Source organism: Taeniopygia guttata, chromosome 1, assembly GCF_048771995.1.
Source record: "Taeniopygia guttata chromosome 1, bTaeGut7.mat, whole genome shotgun sequence".
NCBI lineage: Eukaryota > Metazoa > Chordata > Aves > Passeriformes > Estrildidae > Taeniopygia > Taeniopygia guttata.
Genome location: NC_133024.1, coordinates 81,288,398 through 81,316,296, shown reverse-complemented (window position 1 = coordinate 81,316,296; position 27,899 = coordinate 81,288,398). Strand labels below are relative to the sequence as shown.

The following is a 27,899-nucleotide window of genomic DNA, read 5'->3' as shown; positions in this document are numbered from 1 at the left end:
ACCTATAATAGTGCGCCCTTATTTGCCTCCTTTCCTTTGCTCTATGTTAACAAAGGAGCGTAGCTCCTGTTTACCAAGAAAGGAAGATCCACGCCATAGAAATGCTCATTCACATCTGCTGAAAGTGTTGATTTTATGCTTGTTGTGACTAAATCATTGAAACTGAAACACCTCACAAGCAGAATAATGACTAAGTAAAAGAGGGTTGTGCTTTCACTTGTACCTTTGGATATAACCATATTATATAACTTGAATATAACCATGGGTATGGTTCTGTATTGCTATGATGCAGGTAAGGGCACAAAATGAGGTGCTTACATTTAAGCCTTTTACTCAGAATTTTACTTAAAAATGTAAATATTTACACTTCACCTTTTCCCATATTTGGGCAAAATGTAGTTACAATTGCCTCTTCCAACAATAGACTACTTAAGCCTTCCAGTTTATGAATTATGGAGGACACTATTTATCTTACTTCTGAAGTTTACCTACATTTGGGACCTGAAGTGTTCCAATAGCTTTTTTAGACACAATAATTCTATAAATACTAACCTTTGAAGCACAATGGAAGACAAAATGGATACATGTAAAATAAAAAATTGTGGTTTGCATTTCATATACAGTCCACCCCAAAATATCATTATTTGAAAGGTATTAAAAGAGACACACTTGTGCTGCCAGCATTTTTAGAGAGTCGGAAGGCAGAGCATGCAAAAATGATTGCTTTTGGAGATAAGGCCCCTAAGTCTGTATTTAGACACCTAAGTCAAGGAGTCAGTTTGTAGACTCGGCAGACTTCTTATAATGCTGCATTTTGTATCATTTTAATCTTAGCCTAAATATAAATATAAAATGAACAAATCCTTTTGTAGTCCTGGTGTTTGCAAACTTATCACCCAGCAGTGTCACCTTCTGCACAATCTTCTTCTAGGGGTGGCCAATCAGCTCAGAGAAGCAGAATCATGGCAAAAGTCATGGCCCATCCCCTTCCTTTAGGCATGTGCAGACCAGAAAGCGGCCCCAGCAACACAAAAACACAGGGAAAACACTCTGGAGGAATTTGATTTTCCCTCTGCAGAGCACAGCAACTTTCCTAAACAGCCTAGAGAAAAAGCAGAAGTACAGCCAACAGATCAACTTTGCGGACTGAGCTGATCCCCTCACTGCAGGGAAAAGCTGTCTCTGGGATAAAAGAAGAATGTTATCTTCCATCAGCTCTAGCATGCATTGCCAAAAAAGGCACAAAAAGCATATTGCAATGGTCTTAACGACTGACAAATAGTTTCATGTATTATCACTGAATTTATCTCTCTAAAAAGAACTGTGAGATCTTTGTGAACATTGATGAAGGGCAGGTGGGGTGGTGTGGGCAGAGCATGCGCAAGGTGGTTTGTTTGCAAGACTACAGCAGAACTTGTTCATGTGAGCACTTTAAGCCCACTTGGGCGTTAAGTCATATCTTCAGATACAACACACACAAGGCTGTGCTTTTCTCACTTCACTTCTCTGAGCAGGTACACAGGAATCTTTGAGCAGCAACACCAGCCTTGTATTCTCAAGACCATGGGGTAAATGCCGTATTATCCTCAACCCACTGCTCACTGCTCACTCAAACCAGGCAGCAAATCACGAACTGAAGTGCAGGTGAACTTCTGCCTACATTCACCAAGGCTCGAAAACATGCAGGTCATATTCTCCTATTCTTACACTTGGAATACAAGTAGCACACAGCAAACACAGCAAAGAGCAGCACCAATGTACTTGCTGCCTGCACAGGAAATAAAGTGGGGCTTAGAATGAAGGAGCAAAAGGATACATGCTCCACCCATCCACAAGACTGGCTTTCTCACCACAGTGCTTGCTCCCCTGGGACCAGACAAATTTATGATGTGGCAATTTCTTGGACTGCATGTGAATGTTTATCTATGCAGATCAATGTGTCCAAATATCATCCAGAAACAGTCCCTTCAGCCCACATTCCCACAGGCTGGAGGCCAGGTCACAATAAGGGCTTCAATCTCCTCTCTTCTCCAATACCTCATTAATGAGAACTACTCCCTGGCCATTTGGGAGTGCAGAAGTTTTTCTAAGTTAACAGAGCTCATTGCCAGCAGCATGTGAACACCAAGAAGTGTGTAGAACAGTTGTTTTACAGCATTCTTAAATGTCAGACTACAGGAAGGTTAGTCATTTAGCATTTTTAAATGCTATCAGGATTTTTGGACAGGAATTGGGAGAATTCTGTTAAAATTTCAGTGTTTTCCCTAGATGGACACACTTCCTATCTGTTCCCATAAGTAAAGCATTTTCCACATTTGTTATTAAATTCCTTCTGTTCATGTAAGTTCTGCTGTGTGCTCAAGAAACTTTTATTTGGTGCCAAACCACTGAGTGCATCCCAGAGCACAAACTCACACCAAACTGCACTAACACCCATGACAGAACTGTGCATTGCTTGCAAAAGCACTTCATTTTTCTCACACACACATCAGAAGGTCCTATTTGAGAAGATGGTTTCCCTTGGAGCACTACATTCACAATATGGGATGAGATGTTTCTGGCATGAGCTCTCCTGATGCTGACTTGACATCTTCCTTGTTATGACTGCAAATTCCTATCACTATAAACCTAACTAATGACTCATGAGGAAAAAAGCAAAAAAAAAAAAAAAAAAAAAAAAAAAAACCAAAAAGAAAGAAAGGGAAAATGAAACCCTTTAAATTGCAGTGTCTGTAAAGACAACAGTGATGTGTAAAATGTCTCAAATTTAAAAGCAAAGCAGTATCCACTGGAGAAATAAAAAATGAATCTTTCATTCCTAACTGCAAATATTCGGGGACAATGAACAGACAGAATACTGTATGTAATCAAAGAAACTGCCTTTTTAAAAATAACCTTATTCTGCAATGATTGGGGAAGCACTATTGAACACGACATCATGCACACATGCAGCCATATTTTCAGTGAACTAAGCAAAACAAAGGGATTACTTCTCTACAGATATATCTAAATTTTGAGGCTATCACAAACATTTACAGGTGCATTTTAATTATCTCCTTCCCAAGAGTGTTAAAAAAGACAACTTTTCTCACTTATTTCAAATGAAGTATCCTCTCCTGTCTCTTTTACTTACAAACAGGACTGCCCTACTGGTTCTGATAGCTGAATCTTGGTGTACTTCTGACCATGGCATTTATTCCAGGAAAACCACTGTAAATGTTACCCCAAAATATCTATCAAGTAGAAACGGAAGCTTCACTGTCTATGCAAAATATTTATTTAAATGTCACAGAACACTCTTTTCTATGTCAGTATTAAATACATGACTATTTGAATAATCACAAAAATTCCCAGGCAGAGCTTCAGCCTAGAGCACAAACCAGTATCTTATTATGGTATTTACCTTAAACCCCTATCTAAGGGAAGCAGCACAGAAACTATTTCTACCCTGACATGCTTATTATGCTTTTGGCTCTGAGTGTAGTTCCATAGCTGTGCTGAGCTCAATTCCCCAGCATATTCATCCCTTACCCAGGCAATTTGGGTCCCATTGAGCCATGTGTCCCAGTGTACAATACTGTGGGGAGAGGAAGCACCAGCTTTGCCTTTTCACACCATGGCACATGTGCTGTAGACCCCATGGACTGGAATATGAACCTAGTTTAAACTCTTTTTAAACTGAATTTTATCTGCTCTCAAAGAAGTTTCTCTGTGAGAGAAGCTGGAGTTTGCCTCCCTATGCTTCCACCGAGCATTCTGCCCAGGTGTGACCAGGGAGAGAAGACAGGACAGAGCATTTGGCAAACTCTAGTCACTGGAAATAAGTAATTGTGATGCAAGGAAACCAGCACACGTGTGCAGCAGGTAATAGTTGTTTCAAAACCTCTGGAAAAAAAAGTTACATCTGATCATTATTTGATAGCACTGCAGATGGCAGCACCACTTCTGTGGTCTTCTGGAAGCAAGAGAAATCAATACCACTCAGTGTGGAAATGTCAGCAGAAATGCTCAAAAATATTAGTATTTTAACAATTCCAAGTTCTAAGACACTCTTATTTGAAAATAGTTGCTGCAACAGCCTTTGATTTTTTTAAAGCATTTAAATCCAATTGTGTTTTTTAAACACATGGTAAGCTCAAAGACAGTGGTTAGTTTTTCATTTTTTTCCATTTTTTATTAATGCTAAACTGAATTCCCTTGTGGCATTTTAACCCAACTGCAGGGGCACTGAAAGGGCACTGCAGCAACAGCAAAAATATATTTAATTGATTTTTGCTGTTTAATCTAAAGGAAATTCTTTTGTATTTAAAAACAACAGCATTATCAACTAAAACTGCAGAGATGTTTTGAAATTACAGTTTAAATAATATCATTAAGGCATGCTTTACCAATGTGCTCTTAAGGCAGACATAAAATGAAGCTGTATCTTCAAATTCCCTCTACAGCATCAAATGTTACTAAAAAAGCAAAGCCAATTTCCGCAATTTCCCCATGTTCCCTAAAAATGTTTTGAATTTAGCAGAATATTAATTTGGAGGAGATAAGGCAAGACAGACCACAGTCTGGTCCAAAGGGAAACAAAACACCACAAAACTTAAGAGATCACGAGGGTCCTTTCAGCAGAGCTAAAAAGGCAGTCTAGACTAGGTAACACCACCGGAACCAGGATCATCAGATCTTCAGAAGGACACTCAGAAATGGAGACTGTGAAAAGGAGGATGGTGTGCAGACACTAAAATGTAATTTTTCCAGCAGAAAGCTTCCTTTCTCAGTTGTCACGGAGTATGTAAAATACACTACTTCTGTGTTCATATACATGCATTTCCCCTCCTTCTGAAATAATGTCCTCAGGCAACCTCCTTTTTTTAACCTGGACAAAAATCAACAACTACACATTCCTTTTAAGTTTTCAGAAGTCCTATAAAATATTACAAATAACCAATTTGTGTTTCTTTTGCTTTTAATATTTCTGCCTGCTTACAAATGCTCCTGTAAAGCTAATTGGACACCATGACATTGGTTAAAGAAAATGCTTGAAATTAATCTAACAGACTGCTGCAATAGAAACTTAAAACCATACACCCTTTCCATAAATAATACAGAACTTTATTGCCCTCCTTTAAACCAAAGCACTTCAGACAATGTTTGCTGGAAAAATTCACCTTTTCAACTTCAGTATGGTTCAGGCTTTTCTCTTTGTCTTCACATGTTCCCTGATGGTAGAGGGAGGTGAAATTCATGCAAGAGTTGGTCAGAAACCCAAAAATCCCTTCAGTTATACTGTTACCCCAAAAACCCTCACCTAGTCCACTGAGTTTTAATCCTGAATTAATACCTAGTTGGTGACAAGGGCAATTCTTTTGACACAGAGTACATTCTTTGAGAACCTGCTCAAAAATTTACTTTTTCAGCATGAAAAGTACTCAAAAGCTGAAGTTTGTTCCTCTATTGCCCCTCTAAAAAGATGTCTCTGCTGTACTGAAGAGAAAAGGAAACATTACGCTGTGGATTCAAAGAAACTGTCAAGAAGCAAAAACATTAAGTTGACTTAATAGCGTTATTAGGAAACTGTTCTGGGCCCACTCTTGGCAGCAACATGAGGATTAACTCAAGGTGTAGCAATATTTAAAAAAAAACTCTGCAATTTTCCTTCTCCTCCCAACAGAACAACGGAACATCATAACAATAAATGAAAAACACCACACGTATTTAAGTGAGAAAAACCATCTAAACTTCCAATATTTTTCATCCTCATTTTTTTTAATCCAAAAGATTTGTACAGCATTTTTAAAAAATAACTTACAGGATCAAAAGGAAAATAAATGCATAGCTTTAAGTCCTTAGAATACAACCTCCCCCTATTGCGGAAGAGTTCAAAGTCATAAAGTGCTGCAGATATGACCACACATCAGACAAATTATCTAGTAACTAACTTATTTTTCTGGTTTATTTGACAATATTCCAGGCTTAGAACATTAAATAAAAAATCTCACAGACAATGGGTAAGACTAACAATGGTTTTTGCTCTTTTTTTTTCTTTTTCTTTTCCTTTTTTTCAAAGAATGCTGAGACACATCAATTGAACCAACTACAATTTTATTTTGGATACCAAAAAATAAAAAGAAGCTGGAAGGAAGAGAGTAGTGCATTGCACTGATCTCAGTAAAACTCCTGGTAAGCGCCACTGTTTATGTTCAGCCCTAGGAGGATGAAGATGGATAAAATGCTGCCAGGGGAAGGCAATGTGCAGACCAAAGGTACTCTGGGCTTTGCCTTGACTGTGAGGGCACAGCTTTAAATTATGCTCATGTAAGACAAGATCCACACAATTCACACCAGCATTTGTGCAGGTCCTGGAGGGAGGGCTTGCAGTGGTGCTAACAGCTGCTGCAAGTGATGACCACAAAAACCAAGAGCTCTTCCTGGCAGACTGCTGGGGTGTCACAGGAGCTCAGATATCTCACTTCCTTCCATAATTTTATTTTGTTGCCCTCCCAGATAGCCTACATAATTGTGGAATTTTAGGCCAAGCCTGTGTTTTGCACCTTGGGCAAACATATACACCTCTTCAGTGGACATGGAGAGTAGCAACATTCAACAGGATGCACAGTGCATGTACTTTGTACAAGTGCAAATCAGTTTTCAGGGGGCTGGAAAGTGAAACCCCAGGCTTACTAGCAGCCAAACACAGGCCACACCACTTGCTAACTGCATTTTTCCCAGGCTTAACATTTTTGCTTATGTAGTTGCAATTACTTACTTCACTGTTCCTTCAGCCTCATCTCTGTCCTTTTTCCTCACTCACCCATCCCTTCCCACCACATACAAAGAACACAGAGGCCTCAAACTTCCAAAAACTATTAAACCAAACCATAAACAAACCATTTGGCAATAGATTCAATTCCATCACCATTCCCATTTTCGCATGTTCCTGCTATCTGTGCTCTTTTTACAACCCAATGTCCACAGGTGCCATCATGATTAAAAAACACCAACTTTTTTCCTCCAGAACAGTAACAAGACAGATACTGCTCAACATAGTTGTAGACTAACACCAAGGTGGGAAGTGGGGGTGAGACACAAATAGCAGAAATAAAACCCCAGACAAACTTTGACTGTAAGTGGAAAATGCTAAGAGTCCTCCACTGCATCTCAGGAAAAAAAGCTGGTTCATCCCACTTTTTGTCTAGAATGAACTCTGATCCTGTTTATGACCTGCAGTATTTCATAAGAGATGGGGGTGGGGGGTGGTCCTCAGGTTGCTTTCCTTTCTTTTTTCTTGTTTGTCAAGTTCTCAAAAGGGCTTAAAACACTTATGCTTGGAGACACAAAGGGAGTAGTTACAATACACAACTAATCAAAAACAGTACTCAAAGATTAGACTGGAAAGGACTGAAGTCCACTCTACAAACTGAATTAAAGAGACAGGTGAAAAAAGTTTTTAAGTGCTAACATAATAAAAAAACAATATTAAAGATTCACTAAGTACATGTGAGGAAATGGAGGGGTCCCCTTCTTTTAAATATATTTACATAATAGTAAAGCTTTTTATTTTGCTTTTCTTGTCAACAAAATTTTCTAGCTCCCCTGGGCAAAGTCCCCATTAAATGAAGAGGCTAAAGATTTTCTAACACAGACAAACTGTTAGACCCATGGCCTGTAGACGTCTCCCTGCCCTCTGTCCCTCACCAAAGGGCTGATGCCTTGCCTGCTACACACCATGTGGTATCAGCCATGGCATCAGCACAAGGCAAAGGTAACACAACACTGCCTCGACCCCACACTTGGTTCCCACTTTGCAAAAGCACAAGAGACTACAATCAGGTCTTGCTCAGACACAAAGCAAAACAAAACAACAAAACAATGTTGCCATTTAGCTGCAGTCAAATGGTAAAACTGGACGAACGTGGACACAGCAAAATGAGTTTAAGTGTTTATACCATTTACACTGCAGTGGAAAGGAAAATAAATTATCCTGGTATAAATGCATCCACACTACAGCCTATGCCAGCACAGTATCAGTTAAAATAATAACACATCAGTTCCCTAACCAACATAATTATACCAACTGAACTTTACTAGCATAGACCAGACCAAAGACATGAGGTAGTGAAAATCAGGCTCAAGATCTTTTTTCATTCCATAGCAACAATATATTCTAAAAATATTCACTGCTCAGATGTATGGATTTTAAAAATATTTTAAAATCCAAAATTTAAAGCTAGCATCCTGAGTCACACAGGATTTGCAAATGGAGGCATAAATTTAAAAAAAACTTCCTCAAGGTCCTAATTCAGGAAAATAATTTTATGATAGAAAGCACATAAGCATGTGCTTTCCACTGAAACAAGTGGAAAGGAAGCACATGGATAAGTGCTTTCTGAAATCTGGGCCACAGTCAGAAACCACAGTCTTTGTAGAATTTATTTCCTCGTTCATTTCAGTGCTGTTTGATCACAAGTCATTCATGTTTTAAGATAGTGGGAAAAACACAGACAGTGGAAGCTAAATCAAGTTTGTTACAACTGTTCAATATTTACAGCATTCATAGCATAAAACAGAAGAATTTTTGGTAACTTAAGACAAATACCTCTTTTGTTTGTCATTAAATGTACCGCAGCAGTCCTGTTAAACAAACCCACTGTCTCGAATATTAAAGAAACTGTTGTTTATGTTTACCGAGTCATTTAAATTAAAGATCTGTTCCTGTTCCAAACCCCACTCTCCTTCATCTTCATCCTCCGGTTCTGCCTCAGACCCATTGCGACTGTTTTCATACAAAAAGATCTGCTCATCCACATGAGCCGGGGCTAACCGGTTTCTCTTTGCACTCACAACATTAGCAGAAGAACCAAAAAGGCGTTCAGGGAAGACCCTTGTGGCCAGAATACACCAGTATTTTTGAAGAACCTTTGGTAAAACTGGAAACAGTGCTAGTCTGTCAGACCACCACTTCAACGGGTCTTCATTCAAACCAAGGACCTTTTGTGACTTGAAGTTGCTCAACTCCTCAAGGATTTGAGCATGCCATTCCTCCTGGTCTTCCACGCCTCCTGTCTGGCAAAAGATCTCTGCGAGCATGTTGTTGATGACACTGGTAGGAGGAGGAGTAGAGGAGATGATGATTTTTTTCATAGGGGGCTCTTCTGAAACAGTGAAGAATTTCTCCTCAGTTCTAAAACTATTTTCTTTTACTTTCTCCAGTAGGCTTTTTGCTTCTTCCACCACTCTGTTTTCCACCTGCTGCCTCTCAAAGGCTGAAAGAAAAGGCAGTTTTTTGTAGCGGGGATCCAAGAAAGTTGCAACATTGAGAAACATGTCTATCTCAGGTGTGTGCTGGTAGGTGGTTGACAACTCTTTAGCAATCACCTCCTTTGCCATGCTGATTTCTTTCAAATCGTTCTCTTTGATGTTCAGAGTGGTATTCAGAAGCATGTGGAGAAGTGGCTTCACCATACTTATCGTCGGGTACTTTGAAGCAGACATCATCTCTGCAACCTGCTTGAAAGGCTGGAGCAGCTCCACCAGCCCTTCGATTGTATTCCACTCACTGGATTCCAGCATGAGGTGGTGGTTGTTGCTGTCCTCCACGAGAACAGCTGCAATGACAAACTGCTGCTCCTTGAGGCGCTGCAGCATAGCAAGTGTGCTTCCCCACCAGGAAACACGGTCACTTACCAGCATGCAGTGGAGAATATTCTGTTGCTTCTGCTTTTCACTCAGCATGTACATTGCGACCGTAGACTGCTGAAAATACTCCACCAGCTTTCGGCACCTGGCGAGAAGGTTGCACAGTTTGGGGAGCTGAAAAGCTTGTTGTATTCCTGCGTTAAAAGAGTGGCCCAAACAAGGCATCTGTACGGGAATATCTAAGAGAGAGCAAGCCTTTACAATGTCTTTACTGTAATCTGTTGTAGCACCAAAGACTTTTGTATTGATCCCCCACTCAATGAATGTTTCGTAAAGAACTCGTGTAATGGTCTCTGCAGTGTTATCCTCTGGTACTTCGAATGTTTTCAAACACCGTGAGTTCACAGCCAGGCAGTTGGCAGGACCGCTGCTGAGAAAGTGAACTGCCACAGTTACATATGACCTGTTCTGGTTTTCACTCCTCCACATATCTGTGGATATGCCACACCACAGAACCTCAGTGAGCTCTTTCAGCACAATTTCTCTAATAGCACTGTACTTTTCAGGAATCGCTTTTGTACAGAAGTACTTCCGGCTTGGAAGTTCATACCTGGGGTCCGCTGTTCTCAAGAGGGCCTTGAAGGTAGGTTCATCAACAATGGAGGCTGGATACATGCCCTCGCAAATTAAGCTGATGACTGCAGATGTCAGTTCCTGATGTTTTTTGTTTTCGTAGTTCTGGTAGGTCTTCATGATGAGGCTATCTTGAACAACCTGCTGCGATGACTCCGGCTTGATTTTTGAAAATGCTGTGGCAAAGGCTTCCCTCATTTGCTCAGTGTTACTTTTCACAAACTCACAGAATTCATCAGGGTGGTTTTTCTCAAGGTGGTAGGAAAGGTTGGATGTATTTCCCGAATAGGCAATCTGTGCCATGCAAATACGGCAGTAGATCTTCTTCCACTGTAATATGCATCCTTCTGCATTGGTATCAAACCCAAAGTACTTCCATACTTTACTCTTTGCTCTCGGGTGAGCCACTAACTTTAGGTCTGATGGGGAACCTTCTAAACTTTTATTCTCCATTGCTTCTTGGCCACCGTCCCACCTTTTGATCCTTCACTCATTAATGAGTACCTGATAAAGGCAGTAAGATAAAGATACAATGAGAAAGCACAAGTTTGACCACACTCAACTATGTGAAATCAGCATTTCTGTGAATGCATCAAGAAACCTACTCGCTAATTACATTTGCAAATTTAAAGACGAAATTTGCAGGAAGTGTGACCTACAAGAAGCCGCCCACTGGATTGTCAAAAATTAAAATGGGTTTTAATATATCCCATTCTGCTGTGAAACTGAGCTAGGAGACCTGAGTAAATATTTTTTCTGGAATTTCGTAATTCTGGGTAGAGAAACTATAAGTTTCACCACAGACTTCATAAATTACTGCCACAAGAATTGGTCATCTGCTATAGTATTTTCCTGCCTCTTAAGTTAGAACTAGACCAACATCCTCTTGCCAAAGAATTACTGAACTTTGTTGTTAACATTTATTTCAACTGAAACCTGATACTAAAAGAGCAAAGGTTTTCTTGTTTGTTTATTTTGAAAGAAGTTTTGTAAGCTTGATCTAACTCTTCCAGCTTTTGCTTTAAAAAAAAATCCTAATAAAAAATCTGTGATGCATATTATGGCAATAATCTGCTCCTCTCAAATGTAAAGATGTTTTCTGACTGAAAAAAAAGGAAAAGGAGCTTGAACCTACATGCAGATCAACAATACATGTCTGACACCTTTCCTGTCCTCTTTCTGAAATCAAAGTCATCTCCTGAAGTACCAGTTCACATTTGTGGTTCCTGGAATAACAGTACATTATAATCACAGGAAAAGCAGACAGGGAAGCATTAATAATTGTTATTATCCACATCAGCTGGAAAAAAATTTTGCAGCATTTTCATCAGAAGGCTACAGGAGTTGGGAGGGACTGACACTAGAGATGAGTATGATGATAAAGCAAGACTTGGCAATCTGTACCTTGATATCTGCACAGGAAAACGCTTCTTGTGCAGTCACATGCAAGTGCTACTTGAGGCCAAAGTGCCTCTGTAAACAGTGCTGGCAGCTGGCACCCACCAGAGCTGATCTCACTACACCAAAAAGCTAAGTCACAGCACAACACAAATGCACTGACACTTCTCTATTTCTTCCACACCACAGTGACAACAAGCCCTTTTCCAGGGTCTTGGTCAGCACTAGGAAGGAGAAGGAAGACATTAGTTAGACACGGATGCAGCTTCCTTCACAAAAATCCAGAGAAAGAGAAGAGGAGAAGAATATAAGGAGCATCAAACTGAAAACAATGGCATTGCTACTTCCCTGCTGCTGAGGAGCTGCACCTGTGCCCAAGCCTAGAAATCCTCAAGTGGTAAGACTGACTAGTTAGGGCAAGAAGAAACAATCTGACTTTTTCATACTGCTGCAAGGGAATATTAAAAAAAAAAAACAAAAACAAATGTGTGGAAGCTTCTCTGGGGTGCTTTCTGCTGCTGGAGAACATTCACAAGAAAAGACAGTTTTCTCTTTGAACTACAGCTGGTATTTTGCAACATTTTCTGAATGTCATGAATGGAAAACCAAAGACAGGTTAACCGATACTAAACATGCTTATCTAAACACAGCTGTTTGTTAAGAAGCAGAATGAGAGATGCAGGGCAAGCATTTTATTGGATTTGTTCTGAAGATTTACTTCTGGGTGTAGACACTTTGCATTTTTTCCTGAGGGAGGGGCAAAGTTCTGCCTACTAGCATGCCTTCTACTGTGATTCATTCAGTGCCTTTAAGTTGCCAGGATAAACTATTGATTCAACATGGTAATGCTGCCTAATTCCAAACAAGTGCATATCAACAGCACCAAGGTATGCAATCCCACAAAAACGGATGATTTTGAAAGACCAAGTGGTGTAATGAGTAATGAAGTAACCCTGCCATGCCATCAGATAGTGCACTGTCATATCATATTGATAAATATTATCATAACTTTTAGATTCCTCTGTTTCAATCCATGACATGGTGTCTCGAGGAAGCATGGAGGCTCATGGCATTTCATTAAATCTTACAGTTTTCCCTGCATTTACCTGGCAATTCCTGAAAGAAAGGAGAAAGGCACCGAAATAAAAGAATTGATGCATCTTTAATGTTTAGAATTAGTATCACACACCTTGGATCATAAAAAGTTCATCACCAACTTACAAAGTAGAAGTTATTTCAGAGTATGGGAGTGTTACAAATTCACCCTACTCTTCACTCTTACGTATGTTACAGCTTTGCCTTCACTTTGTGATGTATCAGGCACTTGGCAACAGTGGCCCAGAGCAGAATTGACACAGCTAAAGATATGTCAGTATAATACAGCCTTTAATGACAGCTCAAATATAAACTGCTCATCATGCCTGCCTCTCACTGAGTGTTACGCAGAATAAGTAGCATTACGAACACAAACCCAAACCCCACACCTCTCATTTTACTCCAGGAAGAGGTAAACTTCTCTACTTTCAGAAAAACAGTGTTCAGTCTAGTCCTGGCAAAAACAACAGTAATCCTGAATTCCCACGCATGGGAGAGCACCTTTGGAGCACCTGCTGTTTCTTTCCCTTGCCTTCTCCACACAGCTGGTCAACACCAGCCAGTACTGGGACCGAGGCTTCTAAGAGCCTGCAGAGACGATCCTGTGCTGGCTTGGAAGCGAAGCTGCCACAGGAGGAGGAAGAGTCCAGACTTTCTGGCCCTAGCACCGCATCCCTGCTGTTCTTGGGGCAGGCTGCGCTGTCTCCTCACACCTCTCAGATGCCCTGTCTCATTCTCCTAAGACTTCCCTCTCCGGGGCAGGCCTTGGGCCAAAATATGAATGCTAGTGATGTCTTGTGTCATGATGGCTAGTGAAAGCAGCTGTGTTACCCTTGCAGGCAGGGCTCGGTTTCCCCACTGGCAAAGAAAATTGGTTCAAAACCCGCACGACAGTCACTTGGATTGTGAAACCAAGCACAGGGATGTGAGAAAATGTGGGGTATGCAGACACCCTGCAACGTTAGCTCTGCCTATCTGTGCATGCACACCAATGGCACCCTGTGGGTATCCTTGTCCCACAACCTTTGCCTCAGTCACTAAAGGGGCAACTATAAAGCAAGTGATTCCTCATTCTGAAACTAACTTAATGACTCTTGTAGGGGCATGCGTGGGGAGAGGGTTTAACTGCTTGATGTAACTGCATTTTTGCCTGCCATCAATCCTTTCCACCTGATCATTTCTCTACCCACCTCTGGATGATTTACAATCTGGAGCTCATGCAGCTTTGAGCAGGAAGTGCTCAGGCTCCCACTACATTTTACTCATATAAAGTAAGAGACCTCAAAATATGAATCAAAATTACGAGATGTATTATCCTAAATCAATATTTCACAACTGTAAAGAAACTTGGTACAAATGTAGATACTGAGTAACGAAAAACTGAGGAAACTTAATAAATGTATGAAATTTTAAACACTTTTAAGACGAACAGGAGTCAACCTTTAAGGTCTCCTTAATTTATTCCACATAACCACATTCTTCAGATACAGCTTTCTACACATTACAGGTTCCAAATTTAACTACAAAGACTTCAAAACTACTACATAACACTCAAGATTTAGGTTTCCCCTACTAAATTTCAATGAAATATGTGCAGTAGAAGAAAAAAATGCAGGAGAAAGATGCCAAATAAATTCCTTGAGAAATTTTTAATTATATGAACTATTTTTCTAATCAGTAGGATGATTTTTGGCGATCACCTTTCCACTGGTAATATCCTGGTGTCACAATTAATACTGGTTTCTCTTTTATCAATCCACTGATTAGATCTGTGTTTTTGAAAAGCTGTTTTAATCAAGAACTTTAGTCACGCGGGGCTTTTTTCCTCCCTCCAATTAATTAAGATTAAGCACTGAAAAGAAGTCCAAGCAGTAATTTCTAAGAAAACTATTAATAGTTTAAACCACTAAACACTAAAACTACATTTAAGCAATAATACTGTTTATGTAATTAATACTTGGAGAAGTATTTTTAAGTTTAACTTAAGTTCCCCTTTATTTCGGCACTTTCCTCTATGTTGATTTTAGCTAGCAAAGCAATCACTGACTGCACACCCTGTTTGTCTCAGCTCTGTATTTTCCTTCCCTGAGCTTCAAGATCTGAATTTCAGGTCAACTTCCCTACTCAGTGTTGAGGTGGGGAGCATTCACTTGAATAGAGAATGTTAATATTTTTTCAGTTTTCAACTCAAAATAATTATCAGGTTTTTGCACTGAATCTAGATTTCAGAGCTCAAACTCTTTCTGCAAAAAAATGACTTGATTTCCATCTATAAAAATTGGATGAACTCCAGTGGGATGTGAAAGAACACAAGGGTCGCTTTTAAAAGCACATGTGCCAAGAGCACACAACCCTTAAATTAGGGTAAGGAAAAATAAAAGTGAAACTAGTTTTGTTTATTTGGATTAAAATCCTGAGCCCTTCTTCACAACAAGGATAAGAAAGCGACCTTCTCTTGGAAAATTCAGAGGCAGAAGGGCTGCTCTGAGACCAGAACTTTTCACTCATCCGCAGAGCTGAAGGACACGCCAGCAGACATCCCTCTCTTTTAAATCTTCCAAGCAAGATCGGCAGCACTGCTGCACAGAGAGTGGGAACTCTGATATGGAAACTGGGGCCAAGGAAGACAGGATCAGAGGAATGCCTCCCGGTCCTCTCCTCCCCAGCTCCCCTTTGCCACTCCAAGCCATCCCAAGGAAGGCATCCTGACAATAAAATGCCTGTACTTGTGGGAGTTATGGACACCCCTTAGAAAAGATACAGAAAATTTTAAACATACAGGCCTTTCTGGACTACCATCTGAAAAAGGTACTCGGTGTTTTCTTACAGGAACTGTAAGAAACTGATCCAAGCTTGTTCTAACAACACTTTAGCTTTTTGTTACACTGACATCACTATTTTGAAGTTATTATGGAAACAAGGTTCATCTGGGTAAAAAGGCGCCAGTTGTTAAGGTGAATCACTTTTTTAAGCAATGGCTGGACACAGTGAGTGAAAGCAAGGCAGCAGGTAACTGCCAAGAGGGAACTGCGTGCAAACAACTAACTGAGGAAGAAACCATTTATTCTTGGAAAAAAAACATCACAAGTTAGGGCTCAAAGAAAACTTTTCACATCTGTCAAATCTGCCTCGGTCCCACTTAGGTAAGTGACATTTCCTAGATTGGATCTTCATTGCCTTGCTCTGGCATTTCCAAATTCAACACTTTTTTTTCAATAGCAAAGAGCAGAGTGCAACAAAACACTGGGTCACATTTTCATCATGCCATTTCTCTGGTTCAAAAAAAGATTTGGAAAGTGTTACACACCCTAGGCAAAATACCCAAATTTCCCCTGCCAAGAAACGCTAATGCTAGAAAAATGCTCAGATTACTTCAAACCATATGCACATCTGCCCTTTTTGTCACCAGGGTCCTCTCATTTGTTTGAGGGTTTCATTGCTGCCTTTTGAGAATGAAGAAGGGAATCCCAGCAGAAGAATCAGGACTGAATAAAAAGTACACAAACTCTACCCAAGGATGCAATGTGTGAAAAGATGAAGAAATAAGCTCCTATTGTGCAGTGTACTTGTTCCATCTCCTTCCCAGTACTTCAGATACTGACTATACCAATATCCTCATCTGCCTGAATTCCTTACTGAAACACTAGGCCCTCTCAATATTACGTTTTTTACTGTTCCGCTGGTTAAAACTATCAACAGGGCCACAAAGGCTCACTTGCTGATAAGGACAGAAAGTTAAAGGCATTGACTTCAATGCAGCTGTATGGTCAGCTCTGATGATAACCTACACATCTGCCCGAACTCTTAGTTTGCTCTAAGTTTATAAACTCAGAAGCATTTTAGTCTTCAAGAGTAATGCGAGCAGATAATCGGGGGTTTTTTTTCTGATAAACTCAGAGTTTCCCCTAAGTTAGAATTTAACAAACTGTTGCTCCAAATCAGAAAAGTGCAAAAACCTAACTTCTTAAACCAACGACTAACCTGAAGTCCCTTAGAAAAAAACTACAAGTGTCACTGTTAGCCTAAAAGCTGTCAGCGAGTGTCAGCCGGTATCAAGTACTAAGCTTTTGGAGGTACGTTCACCTCTTGAAGCAGCCGAGACAGGGAAGCCGAAAGCGGCGGTCCCGGTCGCCCCGGTGGGGTGGGGGCACAGGGGGCAGGAGGAGGCTGCCCGCCGCTACCCGCCTTCCGAGCACCTACCTGAGCTGAGGGAGGCAGCGCCCGCGCGGCTCTGAGCTGAGCTCTCAGGAGACACTGTCAGAGAGCCAAAGAGAGGAAGAAGAGAAGCGGGGACCCCCGGACCACGGAACCCCCACACCGCCTCCCGAGGCCACAAGTCAGGCCGGCGTGCAGCCCGGCGCCCGTCCCGGGCCCGGCCCCCCGCCCCGCCCCGCGTCCAGGGCGGCCGCGGCCCGGGGGCCGGCCGGGGCGGTGGGGCCGGGGCCTGGCTGGCAGCGAGGGCGGCGTGCGGCGGGGGCGGGAGGGCGCCCCGCCAGCCGCAGCCCCCCGGGGCCCTTCCCTCGGGCAGCTCGGCGGGTCCTGCTCGGCCGCCGAAGGGGAGCAGGGGCGGAGTCGGACGGCGGCGCCCGTGCTGGGGCCGCCGCGGTGCCTCAGCCCCTGCCCTGCTTCGGGGGATGCGGCACGGCCCCGGCGCCCCACGCTATAGCCAAGGTCGCGGCTGCCCTGCCCTGTTCCCTCCTTCCCTTCCCTGTCAGCCGCTGCCGGCTGGGCCGCGCGGTCTCGGCCCCGGGGCCCCGAGCCGCCGCCTGCCCGCGGTGGGTGGGGGAGGCGCGCGGCAAACTTTCCCCTCTCCGCGGCTGGGGCCGCCGCCTCCCGGCCCGGAGCCGCCCCGCCCCGCGGCGCTGGCTGCGGTGCTCACCTGAGGCCGGGGCGCACCGCGGCTGGAAGCGGCGGCGCAGCTGGTGCAGGATGACGCGAAGGCCGATGCAGTACACCCGGAGCAAGGGCACCAGCGCAGACAATAGCGACATGGCCGCCTCCCGCCCCGCGGCGGCAGCGGGCTCGGGGCGCGGCGGGCACGACGCTGGGCTGACAGGCGGCCGGCGCAGCGTTTCCGCCGGGCCGGGCCGGGCCGGGGAGCGCGGCGCGGCCCCCACCCACCCACGGAAGGGAAAGCGCCGCCGCTGTCACACCAGCGCTCGGGCTCGCCGCGGCTCCCGCCCTTCTGGGCATGTGCGGTGGCGGGGGAAGGGAAGAGAAGGGGCGGCGGCGGGCGGACCGGCCGCGGCGGCGGCGGCGGCAGCGCGGCGAGTCAGCCCCGCCGGGCCGCCCGAGCAGCTCGGCAGGGCGACACGGAGAGGGGCGGCGGGCGCGACGCAGCAGCGGGGGGGGAGGCGGCAGCGGCGTGACAGCCCGCCCGGTGAGGCCGCCGGGGTTGTGGCGCAGACTCTTGCTGCCACATCTGTGACAGCTACAAGCCCGTCAGTGCCCAGGCGGAGTGAGGCACTCGGCGTTGCTTCAGGATCCCGTGGCTGAAGGCGCTCATCGGGTTGTCTCACCATTTCCCTTCACTGTGGCATAAATGAGGGGCTGGTGCGGATCCCCACAGCGTCGCTGGGTCTGGGCACGACCCCTCTCACCTCGGGCATCCCTCAGGCTCAGTCCTCTTGAGGTCTCAGTTGCAGGTACCGATTTCTCCAAATGCAGCTCAGAGCTTTCCTACCTCAGGGGCCGGAACTTCACATCTGTCTGACGAATGCCTTCTTTACAATGATAGCTGGTATATCGCATGCTATATCGTGTTGTCAATTTTTAATGCTCAGCCGTAGTGTGAGTACTCGGGATAGAAAAGCGGGTCCTGCCTACCAGTTCTTCTAGCAGATGTCTGGTTTCGGCGACAGGAAATAGAGCGTCTAGTCCTAATGCCGTGGTTTTCATTCACAGAACCGGTGAGTTTTCAAAAACGCAGATGAGCCTCAGTATCGATACAAACCAAAATCAGTCATTGCACAATAGGAGACGTTGGCCCATATGTTCAGTTTCAAATCTTTAGGTAACTTTTTGTGTCTGAGAAAGATGGGAAACCATACAAAGTTCTGGAAGTGCATTTGAAATGCAATCTCCTAGCCTTTAAAAAACCCCCACTCCATACTTTCTAAAACAATAATGCAATTAACAACATACTTTTTCAGTATCTGGTTACATTGCTCAGCAGAACTGACTTCATGTCTTCTGTTAGAAATACACTTAAAGTAAAAGCGTAGTGTGTAGTTGCTCCAGGACAAAACCAACCATTTAATTTTATGGATCTCTGGTGATTTTTTTTTTTATTAACACAGAGAATTAGGCAAACATAAATGATAGACATCATTAAGTCACATCAATGAGGGATTCATTCTTAATGTATATTTTTGCAACCATGCATGGAGTAGTAGAAAGAGCAACACATAACACAACATGAAAGAAGAAACACATTTGCTAAAGGTGAATTATTCTTTCAACTTATCTCAGTAAAAATCAAATCCTGACTCTTTTATGTTGCTTTACCTCCTTTTCTCACAGCTACACCATTAATGAAAGCCCTTTCAACATTAAACTGTGAAACTTGCCTACAGTGTATTTACACAATCTGTATATAAATAAACCATACTTTCTCAGGTTTTCTAGTATAATAAAATCAATTGATGCATATTCAAGCTACTGCGATAAATACTCCTCTGTCTTTTTCAGACAATGCTATCCAAGGAATGTGACTTAAGTGAGGGAAAACTGATGGGTTAACTTTACAGTCTTAGTGGACCCACTACTTTTTCTCAGTGTGTTACAATGATTTTCAGCCCTCCATGGTTCATGAGTACAGTGTCACAGAAAAGATGAGAAAAAATCTTTTCCAACCATATCTTAAATTATTTTTTGCTAAAGGCTAATGGGGCATGGAGGAGGAATGAAAATAATTACGAAAGGCTGCAGTCTTTGATTCTTTTCAAATAGTCTTCTAATACATGCTTATTTTAATCAATGCTTTCTTTTCTTTGGTTTTCAACAGCTTGCATCTTATTATTGACACTTTGGTTTTTCTTGCAATCATTTACTCCAAAGCCCCAAGTATTCAGTCTGGAATCTCATCCATCTACTTTAGATACGTCACTGAGACATTATTACCTCAATGAAATTTTAGGTGTCTTAGCCCTGGAAGGGACAAAAGGAGCAATCTAATTCCTCAGCTTTGCTGTGTGGGTAGAGGACACAGAGAGAGGCACTTCTGAAGACCTGCAGAAAATGATGGCTTTCTTTGAGGCACTTAAGAGTGCCTCCTTCTTTCCACTGACTGCAACTGAACTCACAGTGCCAGTGGGCAAAGCCAGCCTGCAGCTAGAGCACTGATATCCTCTTGGAAACTCATCTGAAACACTCCTAACACTTCATCAACACAGGATCCAGCCTCTCTATCCCTACTGCAGGACTGACGTTAATGAGATCACAGTGCTTCCACCCACATTTTGCATAAAGATGCAAAAACTTGTAAGAAAGGAAGTGGGTGATGTTTTTAGACTCTAATTAAGCCCTGAGCTCCAACTTCTCAGCAGAATGGCATAATCAGCAACCATCCATTGGGGTAGTGTGGATGGTGTTGCAACTGAGTGCCTGTGCAGCCTGGAACACATGAGGCACAGGGCCACATCAGAGAAGACAAAAGCAAACCCAAGGTTGGCCTAGCAGTCCAGATGCTCTCTGGCACAAGGTGGAGAGTTAAAAGGTTATGCTTTGTTTTTCTTGTCTCCTGTATGACACGTCTTTTCCACATGAGAGTTTTTTCCTCTTGTTTTTTTTCTCTTGAGATGAGAACTGGAGCCAACAACTCCTTGTATCCACACACAGTAGGAAAAGTTGATGCTTTCTGCCCAAGCATGGTGTAATAGTTGGGGTAGTCTTGTAAAACGTCAGTGAAACAACAGTCCCTCTCTAATGGTAAAATGTACACTTGCACTCCTGTGTTTAGCTCAAATCCTGCTCTCAGTCTTATGCACCTGTGTGGAAGCTGATGGCCCATGTCAGAAAAAACCAGACAAAATTCCGACTGCTGCTAATTTTTCAGGCTTCTAAAAGGGATTTAAATGCCTGTCTTCCTAAGCTGGATTGTATTGGGACTTGAGGCAAGAGATAAGTGCCTATCTTCCCAGAACAGCACCTCCTTAACATGTGTGGGTGAACATAGTCAAATGCCTGAGGAGCTTTCAGGTTCAGTAGGGAGTTGCTCACAGTAATAGGCAGTGCTGGAAAACAGTCAGTTGGGATTGCATCTGGAATTCATGGTAGGGGTTTTTGCACCTGCAGACAATTTTGACAGGCTGTTTTTTTTTTTTTTTTTTTTTTTTTGACATATGCCTTTTTTTTCCTTCCTCTATGCAAGAAGAGTAATTTTAGGTACCCTAAAACTAGACATCATCTTGCATAATATTGGGCACTTGAGCACAGCAGATCTGTATGGAGCAGTAAGCTCTTAGGCAGCCTTCATAGTAGCTTGGGGAGAGTCAGTTACTTAGAAACTTTGCCAGAGGGAGAGGTGTCTGCAAGCTACACAGTAAAAGTCCTGGGGACTGAGAGCAGGCTCTGCTGTGGGCAATAATCTGATGGGACATACTGTTCTTCAGTAACACTGGGGAAGATAGACAGTAGATTGTTCTAAGATCAACCTTCTGTGTAACAGAATGCTACAGTATTTTCCCATGAAGGGGGAATGGCTTTTGGTCCCTCTCAGCCTTTTTCAGATATTTCACTTTTCAAGAAAATGGTTTCATTGGGAAAAAAAAAAATTACCTTTGCCACTGTGTCTATAAGGACACCCAGGTATGCAGTTAAAAAAAAAGAAATCTGAAGGTTTCTTAGCCTAGCATTTAGGTTCATGGGAATGAGCCAACAGTGTTCAAATCCACATTCCCTGAAGAATCTAGGCTTTTTAGACTAGAGAAGAACAGGATGAAATATGGACTAATAAGTGCAGTGGAGTCTTGGAATAGAGACAACTTCCCCTCTTCCACAAAATGCTCAAACCACACAGCTATTATGCAAGAAGCATAGTGTGCTGATTGTTCTTCCTTCTGAGTTGTTCTTTTTTTTTTTTTTTTTTTTTTTAATCAACCATCTCTGCAGCAACTGTTGTATTTGTGCATCTAAGTATTCAGAGTATGTCACACTTTCAGGATCTATTTGGTCTGAAAAGCCTGAAGCATGAATAGTTCAGTCTGGTTTGCAGACCTCATACACCTTCTCCATATCAGGTAACTTCTGAGCATCCCCTGTGAAGCTCAGTCAAGACTCAGAGGCCAAAGAGTTAGAAGAAGGTATGCAGAAAAAAAGCAATTACAAAAGTAAAAATAATTTTTTAAAATGTCCAAACATATGTTTATCCACGAAACTTGCACAGAGACATAAATATGAAGCAGGTGAGTTGCTAACAAAAATACACTTAAAACTACTACATATATTTAGAATTGAGCAGGGGTATTAACAGGTTTCAAACTGTACATGGCAACTTGACTTGGCTGAAAGAAGAACAAGTCATATGGAAATTCTAGATGTAACCAGCATTATTTCAGCAGTGGAAATCAGTTCTTACGTAATTCCTGGATTTATTGGAAAATGTCTGTAAGTAGATTAACTGATTGATTAACATACATGAAGTTTCAAAAGCTCTTTGACAAAATCCTGGGCACAAGGGATGATAAGCACTCAGGGGATAAGAACCTGAATATATGTGAAACAGAAGAATAGAAACAAAACCCCACAGAGAGTGAAAGGGATTGATTTTCATCAGAAAATCACAGCAGAAGAAGACCAGGGTGTCAAGGTTCCATTGAACATCCAACTCTGGCTAATATATTCCTTAATGCCTCCAATGGGGTAAGGGAAAAGCTGATGCATTATAATGGCACAATGTTATTTCTGTTAGTCAGGACAGGAGAGGAGCAGAGGAATTTCAGACATTTAAACAAGCAGGGTGAACTGGCAATATTCTAGCACCAAGAAAATAATGCTATTAAATAAAAAAAAGATTAATTATGCCCTCTATGGAAATGGCTTTGTTGACGGTAAGTTCATTTGTGTTAAAAAATATCTAGTGTCAGTAACTGCCACGTGATTATTTCCATATTTGTATAGGGATGTGTGCGTGCAGCTGCGGCATTCCCTATGCAACACTGCCCAACCCATAGCTAAGAGTATTTTGTTAGGGTTCAGCAAATGGACAGAAAATTCCTATGGTCCAAAGCAAGAGTTTTCCATGACACCCATGTCTGCCACCTGTCTTTGATCTCTTCCTTAGCAATACTGTAAGACAAATGCATCTTTCATCAGAAGTGTGGCTAGCACCATTCTAATATGAAGGACATAATAAAGCAGAATCAGTCCTCAAAAACTGGGCATCGTGAGTTGATCTGCACCTGTATTTTTGTTGCATCTGCTTGCAAGAATACTTGAGTGCCACATAAAATAATATTGCTCAAGGCAAGATTTGTGGGGAGAACGTAGCAGACCAGCTTTCAAGTACATTTAATCCTGCCCATCCCCTTACCCAAACGGGGTTATGACAACATTGCTGCGGTTGGTATTGAAGGTTTGGAAGCAGAGTGCACTGTTCTCATCAGTGCTGTTTGTGGGCACTTCCCTGAAGACTACACTTACTGGTGTTGCAGCTTTGGGAAGCAGTTGGATTGAATCCTTTGAGGACATGAGAGTCTTGGTTTTGGGCATATCAGCTATAGTAAGCAGGTGACTCCATGCTGCAAGCAGGGTGTCCTCACACTGATGATAGATAGGTGACCAGGTCAAGGAAGTGGAGAGATGGAGTTTGAATGTCAAGATCTTCAGAGTTGGACAGAATTGGCCGAAGTAGCAAGCACTGTGCCCCATGCACATGCATGTGAGGCTGGGGCTGTGACTGATGTTTTAGACAGTGAGTGGAGGCACCTGCTGCTGCCAGAAGAGGACAATTCTTACCTGTTGTGAGCTTTTCATACAGCTTTTCACACAGCTTGAAGTGACCTGGCTTTGTTCCCCAGTCTGTCTGTGTGTGCCTCACATCAGCATAAAGATACTTTTCCACATGTATCCTGTTTCAACAATTGACTTCTTAGATTGGATTCTTACATGTTGTCTTTATGATCCACACTGCTTTTGCACTTGGCTCCTTGGGGGCAGGTTCTGACCTCAATGCTCCCCCAAGCATGGGAAGCGCATCTCTTATTTTTGTTGATGTTTCTAAAGACTGACTGGGTATTTCCAGCTGCCTGTCTCTAAGACTGTGGCATATGAGAGAGTAAATGCAGGGACGGGTAAAGAGATGTCTAAAACAAGTTGGAAGGTATATCAGGCCAAAACATGATGCAAAGGAAGACATACAGGTGACAGAAGATAGGAACTGAGAGAAATCCTAGAGGTTGATTCACTTTGGTTTAACTTTGCTAAAAAATGGTCCAACTCACTGCTAACCTAGATCATGTCATGCAGTGGAAGGATGAAGACGGGCAACCTTCTGGTCTCTAAGGTGAGGATGTTTGAAAGCAAGTGGAGCTAAAAAGCCTGGTGCAGTAAAATCATCTATCTTGTGGCAGTGCTGAGGTGAGGGGTAGCTGCCCATCCCTGACCCCAGGCAGAGGTGTGCTGAGAGGTGGACCAAAATCAAGAGGGATGCAATGGTGACCTGAGCTGGGACGTGTCTGGGGCCCCATGTTATCTTTCTCCCTTCTATATCAAATACACTGGGGGATTATTGAGAGTAGGAAATGGTCTGACAGTTCTTTAAGCCCACTTTACTCTTCTTTTTACCCCTTCCCTCTGGCACAGATGCTTTGTCAATGGGTCCTGTCTCCCTGATCTCCCTAGACACTTGTTACTGCTACAGCTTGTTCGTCTAATGCCTTCAGCAATCTCTGCACTGTTACTTCTCCTTATCCTGGGACAGCCAATGCTCTCTCCCATTTTTCCAAATTCTGTCTTGCTTTACTTCCTATTCACCCAGACAAACCTGTCTCTCTATCTGCCTACAATCACTGGATTCTCTGTTCTCTTGATCACACCTGCCTGTCAGTTGTCCAAAAAGATTACGTATGCTTTGAATTTTCCACTTACTTTAATAAATGAATGATTGCAGTGTTATATAACTTGTTTATGTTTGGATTGTGCACTACTGGTTTGGACTTCAGATATTCTATAGCATTACATTAATTTACCAAGTACAAAGGAACTGTGTGAAAAGCTCACATGGCCAAGAAATTAACAGACTCGACATTTCAGATTTGAAAGGAATATTTAAACAAAACAATAAGTAAGTTCTGCTGTTCTTGAGGGCACGTTCACATATGACATAGACAAGGTAAGAGACATCTGATGTCTGAGGAGAGAGACATTTCTCATTCCTTGTCCTTGGGATGATCCAAGTTTCAGTAAACACTGAGCTTTATTTTTTTCTTCATCTCATTTTTCTCAGTGTAAAAGCAAATCATAGTGTGATCAATGTCAAATTGCCTTAAGAACAACTGCAGAGAATATTCAGCAGGGTTCACAACTGACATTTTCTCCAATATTTGTCTGTGAGGAAGTGCAAAATGTTCCAGAATTGTAGTTTGACCCCCTAGAATGTACGCCCTAGAAATTATCAAAGAAAATTCATTGTGCTTATAAAAATAATTTAAAGGATGGAAAAAGCCAAAAGCTCATCCTGACAGCTGTTAAGAACACACTTTCAGTTTTGATTGATCATTGGAACATGCTCCCCAGGGAAGTAGTCATGGCACCAAGCCTGCCAGAGTTCAGGGAGCATCTGGACAACGCTCTTAGTCACATGGTTTATTTTTGGACAGTCCTGCAAGAAGCATGGAGCTGCAATCAATAATCCTTTCGGACCTTTCCAACTTGAAATATTCTATGATTCTACATCTGATTCCAATTTTACATACGATATTAGTCTTCATATTTTTTAAAGGTCATAAACTATTTTGATTATATGTAATCCATTACTTATGATAATTTAATTTTAAAGTCTATTAAGATGGCAGTTTAATTCAACATCATCATCACATCCCAGTCTGCTGAGGCAGTACAGCATGAAATATCGGCCATTTTTTTAAATCTCTCACTAGATATTCTCAAATATGTAACAAAGTGGGTAATTCTTAGTCCTCTGGCTTTCCTGAGAGCTGAAATTGCTTGAGCCTGATAGATGAAATTCAGATTCCCATGAGGTGCAGTGGTTAGAAATGATGCATTTCAGATTCTGGATTAGTCTTGGCTTCATATTACTTTCTAATCTGCTGCTGCTGTTTCAGTAATATCAGTCATTTACATTCAGTATTTAATGTTAATAATAAGCCTAACCTAAAGGACTCAGCTATTGCTGCTTGTATGTTAAATTCTTAGTGTCTTGAGTTTGGGGATTTTTGTGTGTGTTTGTATGTCTAAGAGCATGTGTCTAAGTACTAGCAATATATTATAAAATTAAATAGGTATTTTACATTAATAAGAAGTTTTTAGAACAGTTTTATAACAAGTATTTTTCATCAAGTAAAAGGTCTTAATCCAAACAAACCAACAATTAGAGAGATGACTTGCAATCTTTAAACCTACTCCTTAAAACTAGGCTATTTCTTTTCTAGAAACTTGCAAAAATACCATCACCCAGTCAGAACTGTCACTCTGTTAATTGGTAAGTATAGGACAAGCTGCTCTAGCAATACAGAACATTTTATTCCATAATCCCAGCTAGAAGATGTATTCCTACCCCCTGACTTCACTTCAGAGCGGATTTATCTAAAGTCTAGATTACTAAAGTGAGTTTAGGCTACTTCAGTAATAATAAAAAAAAAAAGTTTATACATATGTATATGCACATTTATGTGTACAGAGAGTAAAATAACATTTTCAAATTGTATTAAGCCTATGAATGGTGAAGGGCATTTCTTGCACCCAGGAGTGAATAGAGAAGTGTTTTAAGGTATTGGCTTATGCTGTTACTTCTTTATTCAAAAGAGTAGGGATTTTTGTATATAAATCACATTACAGCATTGTTACTACTTTGAATAAAGGAGTTATATTGGTTATAACACTGACTAGCTACAAAAAACTAGCGATGGAATCCAAATTCTCCTGATAATCATATAGTCAAGTTGCAAGCCCTAGGAAATAAGTTTTTATCCATCAAAAGTATAAATCCTGAAGCCTTTACCACTGTTTCAGATTAAAGAAGAATAAGAAACAAAACCCATACGTTATGTACAGGATGAGTGGCTCAATGCTTCCAGTTTCACTAGCATTTCTAATTGCAAAACAAGGGGGTTTTCTGCAACTTGCATGTTGGTTCTTGCACCCATTTCACTTCTGGCCAGCCTGCCTTTTATTGGGGTTTTGCTTCTTAATTATGAGACTATTAACAGCCAATTTACTGTGTTTTAGTTGGTTTGCTGGGTTATTTTCTGGTTTTTTTTTTCTCAAGGAGAAGCCAAGATAAAAACTAGATTTCATATCTGGCTTCCCTTGGTTTTTGTTTGTCACAGTATCAGTATCGCCCTTGTTTTGCATTGTCTTGCAACCAACTGTTTACAGTATGTCATTAATAGCAGTCAAGGATCTGATTCTGTCTTTCTTGTAGGGAAAGTATGAAGTGAAAGAGAACTTTACTGCTTCATCAAAATACAATTTGTTTACAGAAAAGTGCACAAATTTGCCCGTAATCCGCCTCAAAGAAATGGCCTCTTTTTTACCTGCAGGTTGCATTTTTTCCTCTATTTAGTTACTTGCTAATCCAAAAAGTTAGTTTAAATCATGATGTTATGAAAAAAAAATTTACTTCACTTCAGAAATGCATATGGAAGAATGCATGATCTGTAGTTCAGGGACTGGATCAGGCACTGAAGAGCCACACTGGATGAAATGGAAAATCAGCACAGATTTGTACATATCTGTTACAGCAGCCAGGATCAGGTATCTCAGATGGAAGATTAAAATCTTCTCAGCAAACAACCTCCTACATGGTAATCTTTACTTTCCTTCTCCACCTATTTATATTGCTATTAGTAATGTATGGTTGATTATGCTAAGATTCTGAAGATCTTATATCCTTTTATTTTGTCCTGTTGCTATTATTTTTTAATATATATTTGATATGTAGATGATACTCCAAAATGATTTTT

General features: G+C 41.8%; 2 protein-coding genes across 3 annotated transcripts in view; both read right to left on the bottom strand.

The window, feature by feature from the left end:
• DHRSX (dehydrogenase/reductase X-linked) overlaps nucleotides 1-17,769 on the bottom strand; it is a 161,544-nt gene extending 143,775 nt beyond the window's left edge. The window contains exon 1 of one of the 2 annotated variants that reach the window (XM_030277110.4): nucleotides 17,636-17,769. In XM_030277110.4, the coding sequence (XP_030132970.4) occupies nucleotides 17,636-17,747 (112 nt within the window). In that variant the 5' untranslated portion in view covers nucleotides 17,748-17,769. Of the gene's footprint in view, nucleotides 1-8,590; nucleotides 8,730-17,635 lie in introns of those variants that run through there. The other variant, XM_072931890.1, reaches the window with a different exon arrangement.
• On the bottom strand, nucleotides 8,629-17,775 carry ZBED1 (zinc finger BED-type containing 1). Its single transcript, XM_030277100.4, has 2 exons — nucleotides 17,636-17,775; nucleotides 8,629-10,767 (listed from the first exon to the last, which is right to left on the bottom strand). The coding sequence occupies exon 2, from the start codon at nucleotides 10,714-10,716 to the stop codon at nucleotides 8,629-8,631; it is 2,088 nt and encodes a 695-aa protein (XP_030132960.1). The 5' UTR covers nucleotides 10,717-10,767; nucleotides 17,636-17,775.
• Nucleotides 17,776-27,899: the final 10,124 nt, after the last annotated feature.

What these genes read in the sequence shown, in the direction of transcription:
- ZBED1 (XM_030277100.4), bottom strand. Translation starts at nt 10,716, where the DNA reads ATGGAGAATAAAAGTTTAGAAGGTTCCCCATCAGACCTAAAGTTAGTG.